General features: G+C 33.8%; 4 protein-coding genes across 5 annotated transcripts; 1 reads left to right on the top strand and 3 right to left on the bottom strand.

Moving 5' to 3' along the window:
• The first annotated feature begins 289 nt into the window (after positions 1-289).
• LOC105801721 (zinc finger protein BRUTUS) lies at positions 290-9,089 on the top strand. Of its 2 annotated transcripts, XM_012632968.2 has the most exons (14): positions 291-827; positions 2,203-2,412; positions 3,273-3,467; positions 3,555-3,895; positions 4,414-4,642; positions 4,988-5,156; positions 5,266-6,492; positions 6,573-6,744; positions 6,912-7,133; positions 7,210-7,347; positions 7,833-8,067; positions 8,194-8,253; positions 8,566-8,637; positions 8,759-9,089. In XM_012632968.2, the coding sequence occupies exons 1-14, from the start codon at positions 543-545 to the stop codon at positions 8,906-8,908; spliced, it is 3,705 nt and encodes a 1,234-aa protein (XP_012488422.1). In that variant the 5' UTR covers positions 291-542; the 3' UTR covers positions 8,909-9,089. The 2 variants fall into 2 exon arrangements, with proteins under 2 accessions (XP_052479996.1, XP_012488422.1); XM_052624036.1 differs by having other exon boundaries at positions 290-827; positions 3,273-3,895.
• A 1,331-nt stretch (positions 9,090-10,420) lies between these two features.
• On the bottom strand, positions 10,421-16,509 carry LOC105801722 (AMSH-like ubiquitin thioesterase 1). Its single transcript, XM_012632970.2, has 14 exons — positions 16,115-16,509; positions 14,925-14,989; positions 14,741-14,816; positions 14,491-14,643; positions 14,228-14,322; positions 13,618-13,723; positions 13,500-13,546; positions 12,906-13,245; positions 12,706-12,795; positions 12,563-12,625; positions 12,363-12,437; positions 11,979-12,041; positions 10,939-10,991; positions 10,421-10,848 (listed from the first exon to the last, which is right to left on the bottom strand). The coding sequence occupies exons 1-14, from the start codon at positions 16,226-16,228 to the stop codon at positions 10,674-10,676; spliced, it is 1,515 nt and encodes a 504-aa protein (XP_012488424.1). The 5' UTR covers positions 16,229-16,509; the 3' UTR covers positions 10,421-10,673.
• Positions 16,510-17,852: 1,343 nt separating this feature from the next.
• Positions 17,853-19,872, bottom strand: LOC105801724 (40S ribosomal protein S7). The gene is made up of 6 exons (XM_012632972.2): positions 19,759-19,872; positions 19,103-19,177; positions 18,931-19,004; positions 18,721-18,844; positions 18,278-18,460; positions 17,853-18,184 (listed from the first exon to the last, which is right to left on the bottom strand). The coding sequence occupies exons 2-6, from the start codon at positions 19,175-19,177 to the stop codon at positions 18,065-18,067; spliced, it is 576 nt and encodes a 191-aa protein (XP_012488426.1). The 5' UTR covers positions 19,759-19,872; the 3' UTR covers positions 17,853-18,064.
• Positions 19,475-21,658, bottom strand: LOC105800876 (translationally-controlled tumor protein homolog). The gene is made up of 2 exons (XM_052623721.1): positions 21,338-21,658; positions 19,475-19,492 (listed from the first exon to the last, which is right to left on the bottom strand). Exons 1-2 carry the CDS (start codon positions 21,656-21,658, stop codon positions 19,475-19,477), a joined length of 339 nt encoding a protein of 112 aa, XP_052479681.1.
• Between the last annotated feature and the right edge of the window lie 1,073 nt (positions 21,659-22,731).

Genomic DNA, 22,731 nt, shown 5'->3' with positions numbered 1-22,731 from the left:
TAACTAACAGATTTAAAAAAAAACACTTAGCAACTCAATGACTTAAATAAAAAATGCAAATAGTTTAGTTTTTTAAATAAAAACTTTCGAATAGTTTAGTGACTTAAATGAAAACTTTCGAATAGTTCAATGATTATTTTGTAACCTTTAAAAGTTAAACGACCAAAACGTAAATTTATTAATAATTTAGTGACCTTAGGTGCAATTTACCCAAGATTTATAGAACAATCCAGCGTGGCAAATCACGCCACGTGGCACCAACGAGGGTATAAAAACGACCACATTCCCCCACATTCTTATCACACCCCGGTCTTAAACATGGAACACCCTGCCTCGAGCCTTTCCTTCCCTCTCATCTCCCGTTGAAAATCTCAAACCAAATACCAAACAAAACAAAAACCGGAAATAGATATATTATTACGAAGAAGACAAATAACAAATAGAAAAAAAAAGTTAAAACAGCAGCAAGAAATTGAAGGGCGAAGGAGGAATTAGTTTAACAGAGAAAAACGGAGAAAGTCAAAGGAGCCAAGAGTTTTCAAATGGCGATTCCTATACCGGAATTGCGACGTGGAGACGAAGCGGTGGTGGTATCTACCGGCACGGTGAAACCGCCGCCATTTGGAGGTTTGTCGGAGGAGAGTGAAGAGAAGTCTCCGATTTTGATATTCTTGTTGTTTCATAAGGCGGTGCGGAATGAGCTGGATGCGCTTCACCGTTTGGCTTTGGCGTTTGCTACGGGAAACAGTGTTGATATTCAATCGCTGTTTCAACGGTACGGTTTCTTCAGATCGATTTATAAGCAACACTCTGTTGCCGAAGATGAGGTACTCTTTTCTTTTTGCTCTTAATTTTGTTAGAATTTTCGAATGCTCTGGTTGTTTCGGCAAGAGAGTTTTGAAATTTTGAACAACTTGTTTTTCTTTTATTTTTGAATTTGGTGAATTTTGGATAGTATTTTTAGTAAATCATTGGAATTTATGTCTCTACACGCCTAAGTATGTACGTGGACGACTGCCTGTTTGTACACCGTTTCATTTTAGGTTCTTAATTTCAATACTTGAGTTAATATTTTTCTTTGCTTGGTTTTTGGAAATTACGAAGGAATTAATCATTTAATTGCGATTTTTTTCTCTTGTTTCGAATTGGAGTGCATTCGTCGCATTTCAGTCTTTTTTTCCTTTAGCAGTGAAAAAGGAAAAGAATATATTTTGATTTGTAATCAGCTATGTTTTATTTATAAGCATTTTGACTGTCGGTTGGTGGTTTTAGTGGAGTCATTTTTTTCTTATGGAATTGATTTTAGTATTAATTTTCCATTTCCCTAATTTCATGACAAGTACTTCTGCTTCTTTTCAGAGGACTGTCCTTGTAGATAAATTATTGGGGGGAAAAAACCTTAGTGGAATACTTTTTCACTAATGATGCAATATATATTCTTGGTTTTGTTTTAAATTTTAACAATTTCGGTGAAGAATGTTGAAATTTTATTTTTCTAAAACTTGAAACATGATAAGTTGAACTTGTGTTGATTTATTGAATTGAGTATTTGCAAAATGTACCAATGTAGGATGCTATGAGTCTAACAGAGGCAAGCTTGTGAATTTTCTTTTTAATTTGCAAAACAAGTTTCAGTTGCCACTTTTACTTCTAGAGGAGCATCACAGTTTGGAATATTATAAATATTGCAAGTTAGAGGCAAAGATTTTTGGTTTAAAATAATTTCCTTGCTAAGATGTTTGGTTTCAATGATTAATTAAATTTCATTTCTCCATCAATGGCTTTGAAAAAAAAATGTATTGTTTTTACTGATCTAAGCATACCATTCAAAGAGTCTGCATCTATAACTGAAAAGAAAAAATTATTAATGTCTGGTTTTTCTGAAATTTGATTACACTTCCATTGGATTTTCTATCTTTTATTTTTTGGTAGTGTGACAACTAAAAGTTTCTGAACTTGCAATGTAATCTTTGAAACTGAAAGTTCTGGTACCTCCTGCTTGCATTTTGTTTTTTGAGAGAAGTGGCAGGATGCTCTCCTGATGTTATCAGGAAATATGCATGACCATGGTTACTTAATACCAACTGTTAGCTGCAATTCTAAGATTTCAATTTTGATTCCTGGAAGCAGTCTAGTGCATTCTTTGTTTCCTCTTCTTTCTACTATATCAGAAATTTTACAGCATATGGATTTGAAATGCAGGTTATTTTTCCAGCCCTTGATATACGTGTAAAAAATGTGGCAAAAACTTACTCCCTTGAACACAAAGGTGAAAGCAACCTTTTTGACCATCTATTTGAGCTTTTAAGTTCTTATATGGAAGATGACGAGAGCTTCCCAAAGGAGTTAGCTTCTTGTACGGGGGCCCTTCGAACATCAATTAGTCAGCATATGGACAAAGAAGAGGAACAGGTATGAGCTTATGTAGTGTTGCTTTTCTATTTCAGAATTTATGCGATGTATTGAACAAATTCCTTGCTTAGGGTATCCTAAATATAACTAAGATAAAAGATCCACACATTTCTTTTGTGCTTGACAACTGCTTTTCATGTGTTCAATTTCAAAAGAACTAGTGTGTGCATAGTTGGTTTTTAACCTAATAAGTTAGCTTCTTTTTATTGTGGTGTGCATGCTCCTTTGTTATAAACAATTAGTCTTTCTCTCAATTTTAGTTTTTTTTTTTTTACTTGGTAGCTTACTTCATTTAATTATTTCTGATTATTGTTTACCATGTTTTATTGACAGTGTTTTAAATTATGCACAATTTGAGGCTTGGTTTGACAAATGTATTGAAAAGTGCATTTCTTTTATATGTTATGAATCTGCATAGGACTAATGAGTAAATTGTTTTTCTCCCCCAAGTGCTGTATCTATGACATATATATCAACAGATATCCAATAATTTTGTGCAAGTTTGTTAGGCTGTATTGATTTTTCTCCAAGAATTATTCAGTTTCATGCTTTTAATGCTATGTGTTCAATTTAACTTACTGGATATGCAGCTGCTCTATTGTTTTTGACATGTTAAATTCCCAAGCTATGCAAAGAAGAGGCCAATTTGATATTATAACTTTTTTTGCTTCATAAAGCATGAATTTTAAACAGCTACAGATCCATTGCAATAGTTATTCCTTTATCATCTAAAACTAATTCTCTCAACATGAGTCAGTTGTCTTCTCTCTTTACTGCTTTAATCATCAATCCAGAAGACCACATGTGCTATAATAAGGCTGTATTTTCGGGTTACATGGTATTCTCTTTGAATATGACAGGTTTTTCCCTTGCTTATTGAAAAGTTCTCACTTGAAGAGCAAGCATCGCTAGTCTGGCAGTTTTTATGCAGCATTCCTGTGAATATGGTGGCAGAGTTCCTTCCATGGCTTTCATCATTTCTCTCACCTGATGAATATCAGGACATGCAGAAATGCTTAAGCAAAATAGTTCCCGAAGAAAAGCTTCTGCAGCAGGCAAGATTTCTATTTTCACCAAACCATTTATATATTTTGGACAATTTTTTTATGAGCTTCCTAAGTGTTAATTCTTTACTTTTAAAGGTTATCTTTACATGGATGGAAGGGAGAAATGATGCTAACTTATTAGGAAAATATCATTTAGATTCTCCTGATGGCTTAAGCCAATCATTGGACAGTAGAACCTGTCCTTGTGAGTTACCAAAGACCGGGAAAAGAAAATATTTGGAGCCTGGTAGTATTCTTTCTGAGACGGATGGCACACATCCATTGAATGAAATATTGCTTTGGCATAATGCTATTAAGAGAGAATTGACTGAGATAGCTGAGGAGGCTAGGAAGATTCAACTTTCTGGGGATTTTGTTGATCTATCAGTCTTTAATGAACGATTGCAATTTATTGCTGAGGTTTGCATCTTTCACAGGTATTTTTCTTGTAATCTTCTTGTTTTTCTGTTAGTTTCTCCGCTTACTAATAAATTCTACCTTAAAAATCCACTGGGTCTAACTTTCTACCTTTGCCCCAGAGAAGTTATTGCAAGCATCCAGCCTATTATGCCTTGAAAATTAATTTTTCCTTTAATTTAATATATATTCCTTTTAAAACTCATTTATCATTTTATTTAAAATAAAATTAAATATAAATTCTATTATCAAAATGAGTTCCCACATTAGCATAAAAAATATTTGAAGATCAATCTAAATATGAATAGTATATGTTCCCAGGTCAGAGCAATCTAAAGCTGTCCCCCTGCCATTGCAGTTTTTTTTTTTTTTTGTAAAAGCCCTCCCCTCTTTTCTTCAGCTCCCATCTCAAAAAACATAAAAATAAATAAATAAATAAAAGATCCTGCCAGGGCAAGGTGGATTGCTAGTTTTGCTGTATACTTGTTTGCTTATATTTTAAGCAGGAGATTGATGATTGGATTGCTCTATTATGAAGTATTGCAGAGGACAAGGTAATATTCCCTGCGGTTGATGAAGAACTGTCTTTCATCCAAGAGCATGCTGAAGAAGAAAGCCAATTCAACGACTTTAGGTGTTTGATTGAAAGTATTCAAAATGCAGGAGCAGTTTCTACTTCAGCTGCTGAATTTTATTCCAAGTTATGTGAGCATGCTGATCAAATAATGGAAACTATAATGACTCATTTCCATAATGAGGAAGTTCAGGTGAGCTGTTTTTTTGGGGTTGTTCGGTAGTGCTCTGGTAAAACATGAAGTTTTATATTCCCGAACTGTCCCAATTGCACATTACTACACAGCCATATATGCATACACCCACATCACCTGGGAAGGAGAAAAAAAAAGGGGTGGGGGGTTGAGATGAGGGAGAGAGGCTGTCGGGTCCTATGACAATATGTGGAAGTGCTATATGATAATATTCTATGATTTATTTAAGTATATTGGAACTAAAGCTCTATGTTTCCATGTGCTGTAATTGATTAGACTATTTTGTGCAGTTCTAGAAACCTATGGTTATGTGAATGTTTCTACCCTATTCTTGTTGATTTCTAGGTTCTTCCAATTGCGAAAAAGAACTTTAGTTTCAAAAGGCAGCGTGAACTTTTGTATCAAAGCTTGTGTGTAATGCCCTTGAGAGTGATTGAGCGCGTCTTGCCATGGCTGGTTGGGTCATTAACTGATCATGAAGCCCGGAATTTCCTGAAGAACATGCAGTTGGCAGGTCTACACATCCGTTCTCTATACAGCAGTTTAGTCAATTTATGTAATACAATTAAAGCTTTCACTGCTTGATTTACCCTTTCTAACTCACTGATACTTATTTGATTCAGCTCCAGCAACAGATAGCGCTCTCATGACACTTTTTTCTGGGTGGGCTTGCAAGGGTCGAAACCAAGGCATGTGTTTGTCTCCAAATGGAAATGGTTGCTGTGTTAAAAGGTTCAGTGACATTGAAGAAGATTTTGTTCAATCATGTTGTGCATGCACTTCTTCCATGTGTATGAACGAGACCTGTTCAACAATTCATGGAGATGAAGTTAAAAGGCCAGTCAAAAGAAACATTTCTGATTCATGCAAAACCGGCAATGCTGCTGAGCTGTCAGTTAGTGTCGATGCCCATGAGCAACCTTGTAATGAAAGGTCTTGCTGTGTTCCTGGTTTAGGAGTAAATACTAATAATCTGGGGTTTGGTTCTCTTTTAACAGCCAAGTCTCTGAGATCTTTGTCTTTTAGCTCCTCCGCTCCATCTCTAAATTCCAGTCTTTTTGTCTGGGAAACAGATAATAACTTGTCTGACATTGGCTCAGCAGATCGACCAATTGATACAATTTTCAAATTTCATAAAGCCATCAGCAAAGACTTGGAATATCTGGATGTTGAATCTGGAAAGCTTGGCGATTGTGATGAGACATTCCTTAGGCAGTTTATTGGAAGATTTCATCTATTATGGGGTTTATACAGAGCTCATAGTAATGCCGAGGATGATATTGTTTTCCCAGCATTGGAGTCTAAAGAGACACTTCATAACGTCAGTCACTCATATACACTAGATCATAAGCAGGAGGAAAAATTGTTTGAAGACATTAACAGTGTTCTTTCTGAACTCTCACACCTTCATGAAAGTTTTACCGTAGGTCATATACCGACTGATACTGGCACTGAACTTTCTGGTGCCTACAATGGTGATTGTCTGAGAAAATATAATGAGCTGGCTACTAAGCTTCAGGGGATGTGCAAATCAATCAGAGTTACCCTGGATCATCATATTTACCGAGAGGAACTTGAGCTTTGGCCGTTATTTGGTAGATATTTCTCTGTGGAGGAGCAAGACAAACTAGTTGGGCGCATAATTGGCACCACAGGTGCTGAAGTGCTTCAGTCAATGCTGCCATGGGTAACTGCAGCCCTTACTCAGGAGGAGCAAAATAAAATGATGGACACATGGAAGCAAGCAACCAAAAACACAATGTTCAATGAATGGCTAAATGAATGCTGGAAAAAACCCTCCGAATCATCTTTGCAGAATGAAATGTCAGAAACTGGCATTTCTCTAAAAGGTATTTGGTAATGATATGCATTTGGTTTGAACATTGTTGCGTGGAACATTTTAATTTATTTCTCAAATGTTCTGCTCTAGGTAATGATTTTCAAGACAGTTTGGAACAATGTGATCAAATGTTTAAGCCTGGGTGGAAAGATATTTTTCGAATGAATCAAAATGAGCTTGAGTCAGAGATACGGAAGGTTTATCGGGACTCAACTCTTGATCCTAGGAGAAAAGCATATCTTGTTCAGAACCTTTTAACTAGGTTTGTTCCATGATATTTATCTGCTTTGTCTATTCTAATTCCTAGCGTCATTGGCATTATATTATGTGTTTCTTACCCTCTGTTTCTTTTTATTTTTGGTTCATCATTGATTCTTTGTTATTCTTTTGACATGAGTTATTAATCAGTTAGTAAATTGTTTATTTTAGTCGTTGGATAGCTGCTCAGCAGAAGTTACCCCAAGCAGCATCCAGTGAAGCTTCTGACGGCGAAGATGTATGGGGATGTTCTCCATCATTTCGAGATCCAGGGAAACAAATATTTGGGTGCGAGCACTACAAAAGAAACTGCAAACTCCGTGCTGCTTGCTGTGGGAAGTTGTTTACTTGCAGGTTTTGTCATGACAATGTGAGCGATCATTCAATGGATAGGTAAGTTTGAATAACTTTTCTCTAATTCGAGGTTAGAGTTCTGTGCATATGATTTTTTTTCTCTCAACCATTTCAGGAAAGCAACCTTAGAGATGATGTGCATGAGTTGCCTCAAGATTCAACCCGTTGGTCCAATTTGCATTACACCTTCCTGCAGTGGACTTTCAATGGCAAAGTATTATTGTAGCATATGCAAGTTTTTTGATGATGAAAGGTATTTGTTCTTCTTGGCAGTTTTCATCTTGCAGCAAAACTTTACCTCCACTTGAATCTATCCGAACTCTTTTCATCATATTTCATATTCAACCTGTAGAGGATTACCCTTTTAAATTGTTGTAAACCACCTTTATCCTTATGAAGACGAGCACACACTTTTTTAACCCCCATTGTCAGAGCTCTTAGAAAACAACATATCCATTTCTGACACTCATACCTAAGTCCGAGTAACATGCTTGTCCACCATTTTCTCCTTTCCTTTCCCCTCATAGCTATAACATGTAAAGGCCTTTGCACTACACTTGCATGCTGAGAAAGTAGTAAAAATAATTGTTTTGTTTCAAGGTTGTAACCAGAATGAGAATTTGCACTTGTACCATGATCACTAATTTGGAAATACTAATGAATGGTTCAGCGGTTTTAGATTCTACTGGAAGAGACGGTGCTAATCTTTGACCTATCCTAATAATTTTTCTGCTGCAGGAATGTGTATCATTGTCCATTTTGCAATCTATGCCGTGTTGGTAAAGGACTTGGCATTGATTATTTTCATTGCATGACATGCAATTGTTGCCTTGGGACAAAGTTAGTGAACCACAAGTGCCTGGAGAAAGGTTTAGAAACCAACTGCCCTATTTGTTGTGATTTTTTGTTCACATCAAGTGCAACAGTCAGAGCTCTACCTTGCGGCCATTACATGCATTCAGCTTGTTTTCAGGTTCTTGGCTTTCCTTTTCTCCTACTCCCAGTACCCATTTTTCACTTGTTTCTTTATGTATGATTATCTTTGAAGGAACACTGCCAAATTGGTTATATGCTAACTTCACATCTTTTGCTCTGTTAGGCATATACTTGCAGTCATTACACCTGTCCACTTTGCAGTAAATCCTTGGGAGATATGGCGGTAAAAAAACTTTCTTGCACCTTAGCTTCTTATGACTTGTAAAGAGCTATATATGTTTTCATGTTTCTCATATCAATATTGAAGATGGCATATCGGTACACTGGTGTGCTCATTTTTTTATGCCTTTTCATATATTTCTAGGCTCAAACCCCTTTAAGCACTAAGATACATGTAGGATATGAACTGCTGTTCACTTAGTCCTCATTACATCGATCCCTGGATAAGAGACAATTATCCTGTTATAATGAGCTTCAAAGTTCCATCTTGGTGAAGCATATTTATGTGATCTTTTTCATTTTGGTTAACTTTCAGGTTTACTTCGGTATGCTTGACGCATTGTTGGCTGCTGAAGAGCTTCCAGAAGAATACAGGGATCGGTGTCAGGTTTATTCTTTTCTTACCTCAAAGGACAAACTGGCTAAATGTTACCCCTTAAAAGATAACTATAGAATGAACTAAGTTCTGAATTTTATCTTTACTAATGGCATATATACACAATCCACAGGACATTCTCTGCAACGACTGTGATCAAAAGGGCACAGCTCGGTTCCATTGGTTGTATCACAAGTGTGGATATTGTGGATCGTACAACACTCGCGTGATCAAGACCTCGACCCAGACACCAACAACAGACTGCTCTACTGTGAATCAATGAAAGGTTTCTCTTCTTTCCCAAATAATGTATAGGTGGTAGTTTGTAAATAACATGTATAGGCAAATTATTTTTTCCCCCCAATTGCGGCATAGTTTCCTTTTGGGAGCATCTAGACGCTCTGATAGAAAACACTACCAAGGCATTGAAAAGTTATAAATGTTTAGAACTATTTGCTTCTCTATACCTCCCTTAACCTTTTTTTTTTTTCCCTTTTTGGTGCCGAGTCAAGTTATAAATCGAGGGAGGGAGAGTATTTTTGAACCTAATCATTAGGGTGCTGATAAGCGATTTTAATCACTATAAACTAGTTGGTGTTAGTTGACAATGTAGCCAGTATCGTATCGGTATAAGCCCGTACTGATTGGTATACATTGACAATATATAGAAGTAAAATGAAACGACATTCTTAGCTTAAAAACCAGTTGCACCGAATATACAAGTTTTTTTTTTTTTTTTTTTTTCATTTTTGGCATAATTATATTTAAAAATTAAATTGTTTTTATCAGTACCGGATAAAATTTATTATGGTTGTAAAATATATATATGTTTAGTTAAATTTTTTTTATGTTTGCATGTAACTATATAGTAATCGAAGTATATATAATTTTGTTTACATAATATATCTTTAAATTTAAAATGGTATGTTGAAGGTCACTGGTATTTACCAATATCAGATCAAAATCGTTGTTCCCACCGGTATGGTGTTCACTATTTCGATTAATCACTCTTTGGAGGATTGCTTTTTCGGTGCTGAAAAGATGGAGTCAAATTGAATCATCAAATCGGTTTAGTGAACACAAAATCGAACATCTACTTAACGATCAATAAAAGGAAAAACAGTTTAATTTTGTAACTTCTACTATAAATTTGTTTTTACAGACCGAGGTTAATTTAGACAATAATGACATTAATTTGGGCGATTAAAGCATGATTACTATAAAATTTAATTTAATTTACTTTTTTTATATAACGCTTATTTTTATCCATAATTTTTTCTTAATCTCACGCATTTTCTGAATTCCTACAATAGTAACAATACCAATTAACTATACAATGTGATTCCACAGAAAATGACATCCCATCTGAAGAGGATTTCTTCAACATGTTTTTACATTTTGGATAGCGCCAGCAAAAGCAAGAACCAACTCGATAGTTTCCAAAATCGGGATCTGTTAATTGCCTACCCTTAACTATATAGTTGGACAAAAGCTAATTCAACTATATAGTTAAGGCTTTCAGTTCACTTAAATTCATAAAAATAAAAAAATATATATATCAAAAATTCAGTTCAACTGTCACCAGCTAATTTTTTACCCGATTCAATCAGTCTATACTAATTCCCAGATTAACCAGTTCAATACCCTTCTCTGAATTAATGCCTCAACCCAATCAATCCAACCGGTCGATCTGATTCAAACAACCTTGTCATATACTTTAGATTTTATAGATTGCTTTTAAAGAAAACTCCTGGTTTCCTTTGTTTTAAATTAGAAACCCCGGGGAAAATTAGGGTTTACAAAAAATCCAATTCAACTTCAAATGAATTAGAATTTCTCTTGTTTAATACAACAAAAGAATGGAATCCAGAGCCACTTGATGTTTTGTATCCCCCCTCCCTCAAATCCGTATTTTCCTAAACATGCAAATACTATGGTATACAGTCTTGTTTCTCAAATGTCTCTTTTCCTTTTAAACAAACAGGCACTTTTTACACTTACTGATGGTCAATCAACCATTTGCACATATGATGGCTATGATTGTGAGATCATCGAAGATCGATGACGTCAAAGTTCAGATTTGGATTCATATACACATCTGTACATGTACTGTAAAGGGGGCCACCATCTGGAGGTTGAATGTGTGGATGAAAGCCACGTTTCTGGCACTGTCTAATGACGGACATCCCACCCGGAGTTGTCAAACGAAAAATTCCATGTTTTCTGCACTTGGAATGATGAAAAGTTATCGGTAACTGGACATATAGAAAAAGGATAAAAAATTGATTACTCATATAATAATATGCTTCCCACCTCGAAGCATCTCTTGGTGCCATTACGATTGCTACGGATTCCGGCAACATAATCTAGATACACAAACAACGACTTCAGAACGTTTAAATAACAATAAGAAAACACACATTGGCTTCTCTACCGCTAAAATGTGGATACAAAGTTACCAAGAGAAAGGACAACACAAGAGCAGGGTATTTTTAGATCGGTACGCTGAAAGTAACTCCTTCCAAATGTTTAAAACCATATTCTAGAAAATCCCGCAGGGAGGAGAAAACGTGGTTCTACGGGGTACTGATCTCCTCTTCTAATTTCATAAGCAGAATGCTAAAAGAACATCTAAAAACAGGTTCAGAAAGACCACCGTGCAATTTTTGGTTACATAGACATTGGGAAACCATGGAAAATAAGAAAGTTTAAAAAATAAGAACACAGGACCAATCGATTCTGAGGTTCTTGTTTGAACACCCTGGATCAAATATGAAGCACGATTTCAAAACAGATGATTAGTGTTTCACTAGAAACGGGTTTAACCACTTATATTAAACACTGAAATTCCTTCTGTCCTACCAAATCTGGAAATTGGACATTTGATGCCACCACAAAATCTGAAAGTTAGGTTAGTGTGAAGGAGACGAGTAAGAGGGTTCAGAGACGGGGAAGGAGAAAAAAAAAATTCTATCTGAAAGAAGAGAAGATGTAAAGAAAAACAGAAGTTTTTATTTATTTTTCTGCCACATCACGTGGCACTTTTGTGACAAGCACATGCCATGTCACCAGCATCATACGTACATACTCCGTCATGATGTTATCTGTGACTTATTTTTGAGTGACCATAGAAACTTAAATGTTACTGACTAAAACGCTAGATTTCATAATCGGTTGACCAAAATAAAAACGTCACCCGAACTCCCAAAGTTGGGTAACTATTTGTGTATTTTACCGTTCAAACTAATGACCAAAATGACATTAGCAGTGAAAAATGAAATAGCTGAAAATATTTACAAATGAACCAAAATCTGTAACAGACTAGTTTTATAATGATACAAAAAGGCACATACCTGGTATGAGTAGTGAGTATGGAGATCAATTGATGACATGAAACATGATTGCGTAGGATGTGTCTGAGGATACAAACATAAAAAGATATCATAGAAAATATGTTATCAGGCATGCTAAATGTCAATTATGAAAAAGGAACAGATTTGAAAACTATGTTGCGATATATGCTGCTGTATACTCATACATATGACATAAGATCCGCACAAATATCTTCCAAAAGTAGAGAACTTAGGAAAAACAAACAAGGATTTATCAAGCCTTTAGGTTATTAAGTTCACTCATCAACACAAACGTGAATAACTCACCTAAAACCAAACTGCAAAATCCATTTGTAGCTGAGCACATGTTTAAATATGAGGTTAAGTAGATTATTAAACACTTACATGAATCCAACCCAGTGGAAAGAGAGATCTCTTATCCTGTACTTCAAATATTTCCTCCTCATTTGTTGTTTGGCACTAATAAAAAGAAAGTGTAATAATAGGAATCACATAACCCGCTAAAACAAGAGTAAAAGAAAATGAAAGTTTTGTGACGAAAATATTGAATTTAGATATGGTAATTCAAAATGAGACAAGCATACTGAGTCAGATGTTGATTCCTGCTTTGGGATAATAAGTGCTGTAACATAGAACTTCCTATTTTTCTGCAGACCAGTATCACAATAAAACTTCAGTATTACATTATGTGCAGATCAACAAAATGTCTTAAGGCATCAGTACTTACAAGTGAACCTGCAAGAACACCACAAGTTTCTAAATTCCTATTTGTATTTGATTTAGCCAGCTTCATGAAGCTTTCCATCATTGTTGTTGACTGAACAACAAATGGCAAGTCAAGAAAAGTGGGGCTTGTTGAGGATATAAACATGAAAAGATGAAGATAACATAGAATAAACATCAACAAAAGATGTCATAAAAACTTACAATGTGCAACTGTAGAGGAGATTCAGAAGGAACAAGAGCTTCCGTTGAGGGGTTATCTATTCTACAATCTGTCTCCTTCACCTGGGGAGATATTGCATGAACCAAATCCTGTACTTCTGCAAGTACAGGAGGAGGAGATGGCTGTCTGGTAACATTTATATGAACCGGAGCGGTTTCTGATTCTTCAAAAGAAATCATTGGACAAGGTTCATCCACATGAGACTTCTGACTATTCTCACAATTGCCAACAGTAACAGTTGATTCTATGCTTGATGCTTCAGGTTCTGAGTTGCTATGATCACTTTTGTCTGGAAGTTTATTTTGTATAGCCTGCTGCAAACTGTTTACACATGAAGACCATCAGATAGAAAAGTATTCATGAATTTCTCCAAAACAATCAAACTAAATAAAGAAAAAGATAATAGCATCACAATTGGAGTTTTTCAAATTTACTTCAAAACCAATATGCTTCTAAAAAATAATCCTTCAATGCCTCTAGAAACCATCTTATTTTCCTTTAACATCAATTCAATCAATGTAACTGTGATCAACAATAAGTTATTACACATTCCCAAAACCAAAAAAGGAGCGGACCTTGGAAATTCAATTGGAGTCAGGTCAATATTGCTTGGATATTGCACCTGCATTAAGAAAACTTATGTAAGCCAAGTTTCTTTGTGAGGACCAAATAATTAGGAAGATACTATCATACCCGTATATTAGTTTTAGGAGGCTGCCACTGCCCATAAAGCCCATTTGGACCCAGAATAGAATGTTTCGAGAGGGTTTCGTCCTTTGGACGCATCAGGTTTAATGACCTAAAATAAGCAACAAAAGAAGGGCCCTCAAAAACACTTTTCCATTGTAGCATGCACTAAACTCTGGAGGTTAAACTCTAGATTCAATTCCTAAAACATAAAAAAGGCCAAAGCTTGAAAATTGTAACAGTACAGAATTAAACTCCAGATTCAATTCCATTGTAACTTCCTCATTTTCAAATATCCATTTTGATGCATTTAGCATCAAGAAATGATACTGGTATATAGAACAGTCAGTAATACTCCTATAAGGAAATTAAAAGTACAAAGGCATAAGCTAAAGACTCATAAAGTTGAACAGAAGAAAAGAGTTTTGCACATGCAACAGTAGGTAATCACTTGGAGTTGTCTATTGCAGCAACCAAATATTAGACATGAGCAGGATGGGGAAAAGACCAAAGAAGAACTTTCTACCCTGTTCAGGTGCTGAAACCAACTCTTTATTTCAAGGTCTGAACTCTAAGCAACAATACTGGAAACCCTAAAATTAAGAAAGCAACTTACATCCTCCTGAACTGCTCTTCCATTGGTTTAGAATATGATAATTGCTGAGCTATTGGACCATAAGAATTAAATTCTCGCGCAGCTGGTTTAACTGCCTGCAATTTAACAACAGAATTCATTTTAAATCTGAATCTACAAATAAATTAGAAATTGTGTAGATACAATTATAAAAAAACACTAACTCAGACTATGTGATCAAGAGGCAATCATAAAAAAAATTAAAGTAACAGCTTATTAGCAGAATAGAGAAGCACTAACAGTACCTTTGTCATACCATAGTATGTTAAACTCTGGTTTTTAACAGCAGATTGCTGTAACGAATTACTTTGATTAGTATATCTTCTGTTTAATTCATTGATCTTCTGCTGCACTGCTGGCTTCAATTCTTCTAGCTCATTCAAGGCATTGAGTAGTCTCTACAGCAAAATTTTGAAAATCAAATTTCATATCAAACCTTTCAACCTATAACAGATGCGAGTAAAGATGGGAAATCAAGGAGAGAGAAGTAATTACACTTTTCAAGTAGACCTTTTGGCTTTGTAGTGATGCTCTATAATCTCGATGGAATGGTATTGTTTCAGAAACCAAACTGAAGAAAAAGGGCAGGTGAGGAGGGGTACAAGTAACCTTACATACATTTTAAAGGAATACTAAAATTATCAAATAATCCACAATGAAGTGTCCTTGTCTCACTCACCCTGAAAACCTTAGAAGCATGATGTATAGATCTATGATGTTCTTCTCAGCTCGAAAGATGTCAGCCTAAATAGCATTGAGTATATTATAAAAATCAGACCATTTAGAGCAAGAAGGCAATAATTTGATATATTAAGAAACAGCATACAAGCATAGTGATGTTAAAAAAATAATTATAAGGCAAGTATAAAGCATGACCACCAAAATCTTTAACAAAGATTAGCAAGAATCTAATGTTGCACCTTTACTTGGCAGTCCAATCAGTAATGTATATGCATTAAACCCTAAAGAACAAACCCCAATGGAGTCATCAACACTCCAAATCCAAAGTAATCCTTTCAGCAAGTTCAAAATAATTCGCTTTCCATTCTCAGTACAATTTAACAATTTGCATCACAGACAAAATGCTTTGCTACTTTTTCAAACTCATTTCACTCTCAACATTTCTTAGCTTCAATACAAGCCTAACTTCTCATATTACACTCCACGTTTTAGTAAATGGAAATGCTATACAAGACTAAACAAACATCGATATGAACACATAAATAGGCCCTTAAGATTTAACACTCCCTCTTTAATAATTAATAACCAAAACTTTCATGAAAGCAAGTGTCATTTATGCATCAAGTTCACAACCAAAAGACAAGAATGCATATTTGAACTTTAATTGGAAATTCAGGGTAATAGTATTCCACCAGATAAATTGTGTACATCAGCATCAATTTTATACCACAATCTTCCATACTCTTTACCGTTATCTTTTATCCATGCTGGCATTATAGTAATTAAAACTTTCCATCCATTGAAAGCTACATCGTATCCCAGCTTTAGTTCTTGGATTTTGGCTTCCAGAAACAAACATAAAAATTTGATTTACATACAAAAATGCAAATGCTTCTCAATAATTAAAAGATAAACAAAATTACACTCTTCATAGAGAACATGACTTTGCTAAAACCGTCATGTTACATTGGCGTTCCATTATAGTTATTTTTTTCATTTGAAATTTTTCCCCTATTTTGCTAACTATTTAGGAACCAAAACCAACAGCGATATCCAATCGAGGTTTAAGTCAGTTAATCAACTAAAAATTACCAAAATTTGGAAACACAAACAGCACAAAAGATACAATATAAATACAGAACTAATTTAACATGAAAATATAAAAATTTAATTTCTTAAAAAAGAAACCTGTTTGAGAATATTGTCGGCAATCCGGTAGTAATAGCGGAGGGGGATCCGATTATCAACATCGAGTCTTTGCGCACTCGCCGCTATGTTTATTCTTTCCGTCGAGGACATCATCCCTTCCTTTCTTCTCCTTCAAAACTTCCCTTCCCTTTCGTTTCCTTTTCCAATTATCAATACAACATCCGTCGGATCGGCGATTCGGTAATGAATTCGGAGAGCCTTGAAGCTTCGAAAGGGGTCGTCAACGGCGGATCGGGAGAGAAGGAAGGGATAGGATTGAAAGAGGAAAAGTCATTCTGCTATCCCGTAGGGGCAATTATGGAAATGCAGGGACTCTTATTTCGACATTTTATTATACATTTTCAGGGTACGTTTGGTGTATAGGATTTTACAAGATTCAGTTGACCGAAACGGAATAAGAATGAGAATAGTATGATGATGATATATGTAAAATCACCTTTTCATCCCCTTCTCCTTAATGTTTTAACTCTAAAATTTTATTACAACTATTATTTTAACAATTTATTCAAAAAATATATTATATTAATCTCTTGCTAAAAATGTTAAATAGAAATGATAATGTATTATAAACTAATTATTTTAATATTATGATCTCTTGTGTTCAAATTTTATGATCGCTATTTTTACATTAAAAATTTTATTTAGCGGTGATGGAAAATTTTAACTCCACAAATTTTAACATGTGTCTTTAAATTAAATTAAATTTATTTTTTAAAATATGTGACAAAATCTTAATCATACTTGTAAAAATAATTTCTATACCAAATAATTACTTTTATAAAAATTTAAATATTCTTAAAATAATATTTGTCCAAGTAATTACCGTTATATAATACTTGTTGTTTCATTATAAAGGTAAAAAATGTAATTTCACAATTGAAACTTTAGTTGATTAAGTGGTACAAATTCAATCAAACTTTTAATAATATAGATAAATATTTCAAAATATTTAATCTATAATATATATCAAAGGAAATTCTTACTTGACACGTGTTCAGTATTATTTTTGTATTTTACAGAAATTTTGGTAAATATCACTTTTGGTCCCTCTAGTTGACACATGTTCAGCCTCTGTTTTCTTTTCCTTTCTGATTAGTCACAAAGTTACTAAAATAAGTGGTTACCCAATTCATTTTTTTGCTTAAATTTTCCTTACCCCTCCACAACCTCCACTTTTTGCCTTCTCACTTTATGCTTCCACCTCTCTCTCTTCCATTTTTTTATTTATTTTTTTATTGTAATTATGATATCTATTATCAATAACTAATTTTCTTACAAGAAGTAAACAATTGATCATAAAATATATTCTATTCTCCAAACACATAATTAAAGAATGGAGTAAATAATCACCGTTTTAATTTTCTTACTTTCATTTCATTTCAAGAAAACCGAATATCTTGAGCGCCACCGTCGATGGTCTTTGATAGTAAAGAGTCTAGCTCTCTTGCCCCTTTCAAATGGGGTGGTGTCAATTTCGTAGTAATCACACGTTGAATGACAATAAACATCCACTCAAAATCAAGATCATGAAAAACTGCATTCTCTACTGTAATTAAAAAAAACACCTTACTGATCCACGAACTGTCCCAGAGGCTTTTTCATTTGCTAAACCATTTTTTTTTGTTCGAGGAACGATGATCATTCGATGAGATAAAGCATAGTAAAATGGATTTTATGAGAAAATTGAGTCATTCATTAGCTTGAACCAACGAAAACCTTTTCAAACTCACAAACCTACATAATTAAATGCCATTACCCAATAGTGAAATATACGTTCATAACAAAGAAAATAAATTCACCATGACACTTTCTCTGCTAGTTTAGCAACTTATAAATGTCGATGTCAAAATTTTAAATACCCTCACAAAAATAAGTTTCAAGGGTAAAAGGACCAGACAGAAGGTGTCATATCTTTTAAAAAGGCCTTCTTTATGCCTCTGTAACTGGGAACTCAAACACAACATCCTTCCCTGCGAGCTTCCGGTAAACTGCTGAAAAGGTTTCGAGCTTGTATTCTGTGTTGTTTCGTTCTTTGGGGTCCAAAAAGACCTGTACAAAAAGGGTGCCAAACAATGAATAAGCAACATTTCCCAAACTGTTTTAGTATTAGAATAAAAATATTTCATTGCAGCAGTGTTGTACCTTCATTATCTTCGATCCATCGATTCTATATCTAGTACGCTTCCCGACAATCTCAGCAGGTAAAACAACATCTTCGAGCATTGCCTCGTGTACGGCAGTCAGTGTACGGCTGCGTGGCCTCTGAACAGCTGAGCCCTTCTTTGGAGGCCTCAATATCCTTCGAGTTGCAATAAGAATCACATCCTATCACAGACGCATGAACTAAGTTAAAGCTTAAAGACAAGAAGATGCATACATCAAGCATATCAATAAAAACATTCCAACTTCATCACAAAGAGTACAACATAAAAACTTAAGATAAACAGTAACTACATATCAAGCAAGGGATTCACAAAGACATATGTCTCATTTCTTGTTGAACTGCAATGTCTAAATGACCAACTTCCAAATTTCATTTAAACTGCCCCTAATTTGAAGAAAAAATAGCTTAGTCCATTCCTCACCTTGCCACTGAACTTCTTTTCGAGTTCCCTCACAAGCTTAACATGAACCTTACGGAAAGCTTTCCTCAATCTGTAGGGAACATGGACAACAACAGCTTTTCGGCTCCCAGAAACATCGATTTGGCTGCAAGTGAATAAGTAATATAGTCATATGGTTGATAAATACAGAAGTAACTTTACAGTTACTGGATCCCAACAAAACATTCTTACACTGCTGAATTAATGTAAAGATCTTTGAGGTCACTTTTCAGGTCCTGGTTGGTATTCTCCAAATCAAAGAATGCCTGTTACAAACATACATCCACAAATAATGGAATCACACCCGGGATTGCACATTCTCAAGAACTTTACAAATTAAAAAATTTTAAGAGTAATTTAAAACCTGTGCAACCGACTCCTCGAATTCGGTTGGTTCAACATCCTTATCTTTGTGGATCTTCTTCATCGACGTATACATCTTCAAGATTTGCATTGCAAGATTCATAAATAAAAGAAGTCAAAAACCAGTTTCCATACATAAAAATATAATTACAAAATCATACTGAAAAAAGAATAGGTTAAGTAAAATGCCTTCCTAATTTAACTAAATATTAAACTAAGATCCAACTTCTGGAACTATAGCTCAATTTATACCAGTTTCAATATTCAATAACAAGTTTAATAATTGATAAAATTTTCATTCAATCTGTTCAAATTACATGTTCTATTCTATGAAAGGAAATAAATGAATATTTCCACTAGAAATGGTTTACACTCATTTGACAACAAATTCCTAAATAGAAGGGGGAAAAAACAGCTTATCACACATCGACGCTGCTCATAGGCTTACATAAATCTCATCGATCTAAGTGGTTGTTAATTGTTTAGGAAAAAGCAATTTACAATACCGAAATCTGCATACATACACTCGAAATTTTATGGATTCCAAACAAATTTTCGCACAAGCGAAAACAAATAACCTTAAAACTACAAATTCAAACAAATTCCCGCAATATCTAGGCGATGAAGCAAGTAATAGGAAAATGAAAGGTGGCGTACCTTGGCGAAGAATGATAGAGTCGAGAGAGAAGTATAAGCGGCTCAGTTAAAATCTTTAGGGTTTCTACCGAAATACTTAATTTATAGTGTGACATTAGAAGTGGCCCGTTTCGCTAGGGTTTTTATATATAAAAGTATGGCTATGTACTCAAAGTCATGTTCCATTTTAAATTTTTTACTCGAAAAAATAAATAAATAAATTTTCATATATCTATATTAGACTTTTTTTAATTATCTTTAAAAATTGTTGTAGCTGATAAAATAATCGATCATGAGTATAGTTTAAATTATATCGACCATCGAGATTAAGTTTATTTACAAGTTTGAGAATACTGTGGTATTTAAACACTTTACAAGATCTTTTAGGATTACATATATTCAACTAGTTTTACTGAAGTATTTCATTAGACAAGTAGATAAGTTTTTTCATTTGTTTCACGAATCGAATTAAATGAAGTAGGTTAAATAAGTTTCATTTAATTAATTGACATTGTTAGGCAATATCATATTATTGATTACAAACTTTTATCCGCGACCCATAACACTAACAAGTGTATTAAAATAAGAAGAAAGTTGGAAGGATCTTAACCTAAAGAATGTTGCATTTTTTTCTTCCCGCAAGTACAAAAATGTTGTGTCAACAGCACCGTTCTTATAGTAAGCAAACAGTAATCACTCGCTGAGGCAGATTTTGGGCCAGTTCTTCATTGCTTTTGAAAAGTGCTATGGAAAAGTGCTTTTGAGAAGTACTTTTGAAAAGTTTGGTTTAAATTTTGAGTGTTTAGCATTGCTGTCAAAAAGTACTTTTGAGAAATAAAATGTCTATTTTAGACATGTTATTATCAAGTAACAAATATGCATTTAAATAATATTTAAATTAGTTAATATTATTATATTTTAGTAAGAATATAAAGAATTTATTATAACTTGTTGTCAATATTTTAATATATGAAATATAAATTTTAAATATTTTTAAGTAATAAATATTAATTATTTATAAAATTTAATTAGAATATATAAACTATATTTTAAATATTTAAATATAACCATTAAATATTTGTAATTAGTATTTTAAAAATATTTTTTTATTTTTAATTAATTATTTTAACACAATTGTAATTAAGCACCAAGAAAAAAGAAAAGAAAAACACTATGTTATTGGATGGGTGAAAAAGTAATTAAGCACCAAAAATGCTTTTAGAAGAGAAAAAGCTAAAATTTTTAGCTTTTCCTTTTCAGCTTCTTTTCAGAAGTGTTTTTCAAAAGTACTTCAGAAAAGCTAAAAATTTCAGCCAAAAGTAGCTTATTCTTCACAGCTTTTCTTTCAAAAGTGTTTTTGGAGTCAGAAATGTTTTTTTTAAGCAATGAAAAACTGGCCCTTAGGGGGTTAGGAAGCCCAGTGTCTATTAAAATCTAAATTTTATCATTTTGATTTATTAAATTTTTTAAAATTTTTAATTAATAAAAGTGAAATTATATTTTAACCCCTTAAAAATAATAATTTTTTATTTAATCCTTTAAAATTATAAATATATAGATGGTTTAATTTCGGCCTACTGATTTTTTTTCCTCGCTTCACCCTTTGATCACCCGTCGTCTCGGACAAAAATTGAAAGTCCTTTAGTTTGAAAAGCAAAAACTTGGTTGCTCCCTCATTATTTTTCTTGAAGGTCTCTTTCTTCTTTGCATCCAATTCCGATGTCAAGTTCTTGATTAACTTGTTCATGAACACGACAAACTGCTTCTTGTCAGAAGGTGTTGCTTCTAGCCTAAAAGGGTAGACAATGTGAACAACCTTCACAGCTTGGTCATCACCACCTTGGGCAGAAGGATTGGTTGCATGACCCACTTTAGCATCCCATTCTCGATTACCCGTAAGGAGATTCTGGTAAACCAACATGATTGCGGTCTCTCTCGAAGCGAAAAGCTAAACGCTTTTTTTAGTTCTGACTTCTGAGAGTGGAAGAGAGAGACGCAGGCGGTGACATAGGCACAAGTTGAAAGTTTGATTTATATAGCTAGTAAGATTTCAAATTAACTTACTCATATGTTGCTTTTTCACTGTTACTAGTTGGAAGTATTTCAAATTTACTTCATAAATTATATATAATCATTATAAATATTATACTTTTTCATTAACATCTAATGAGAAAATTGAATTGAATATAAAATTATTTGATTCCTGAGCATATAATTATAAAATATGTATTCGTTAAAGAAAATGGTACTTGATCTGATTTCTTAAATAATTAACAAGAAATAAATTGAAATGAATATTGGTGGGCCTAATATTGAGTTCCAAAGCCCAAAACTATTTAGCAAATTGACGTCCTGAAATCAAGTCCAATTTTAATTTTAAGATCCAAATATACAAAGGCCCAAGACATGGAATTTAAGCAGGTTTAAAAAAGCGTAAGCTACATCTAATGTCCCTCAACTATTAGTAAATATATATTTTAGTCACTCAATTTTAAAAAGTTAAATGGTCACGAATTATTCAAAAATTTTCGTTATTGTATGGCCTTTTAGGATGTTAAAATCATTATTGTATGGCCTTTTTTGTCCTTATCGTCTGCACTAATCAAAAACTTTTTTTCTCTTCACGTTTATAGTTCAATTTTTTTTCATGAAACAGCTTTGAACGTCGTGAATTTTCGAACCAACATCCAAACACTTTTCTTCTCTGATCTCTGACACTGGCCGTTAGATTAACTTAGATCTAAAATATGTTATTCTATTTGTCAATGGGTATTGATCTACTGTACCTATTGTCGATTTGTCACTTTGAGCTTGCTAACTAGACTTTTGAAAAATAAAAATTTAACAGCCCAATGATTTAAATAAAAACTATCGAATAGTTCAATGACTTAAATGAAAACTTTCAGATAGTTCAAAAATCATTTTACAACTTTTTTGAAATTAAATGACTAAAATATAAACTTACTAATAATTTAGCGATCTTTCATAATTTAC

This window comes from Gossypium raimondii, chromosome 11 (assembly GCF_025698545.1).
Source record: "Gossypium raimondii isolate GPD5lz chromosome 11, ASM2569854v1, whole genome shotgun sequence".
In the NCBI taxonomy this organism is placed as follows: domain Eukaryota; kingdom Viridiplantae; phylum Streptophyta; class Magnoliopsida; order Malvales; family Malvaceae; genus Gossypium; species Gossypium raimondii.
Note: the sequence above shows the minus strand (reverse complement) of the source record. Positions and strands in the feature narration are given on the sequence as shown.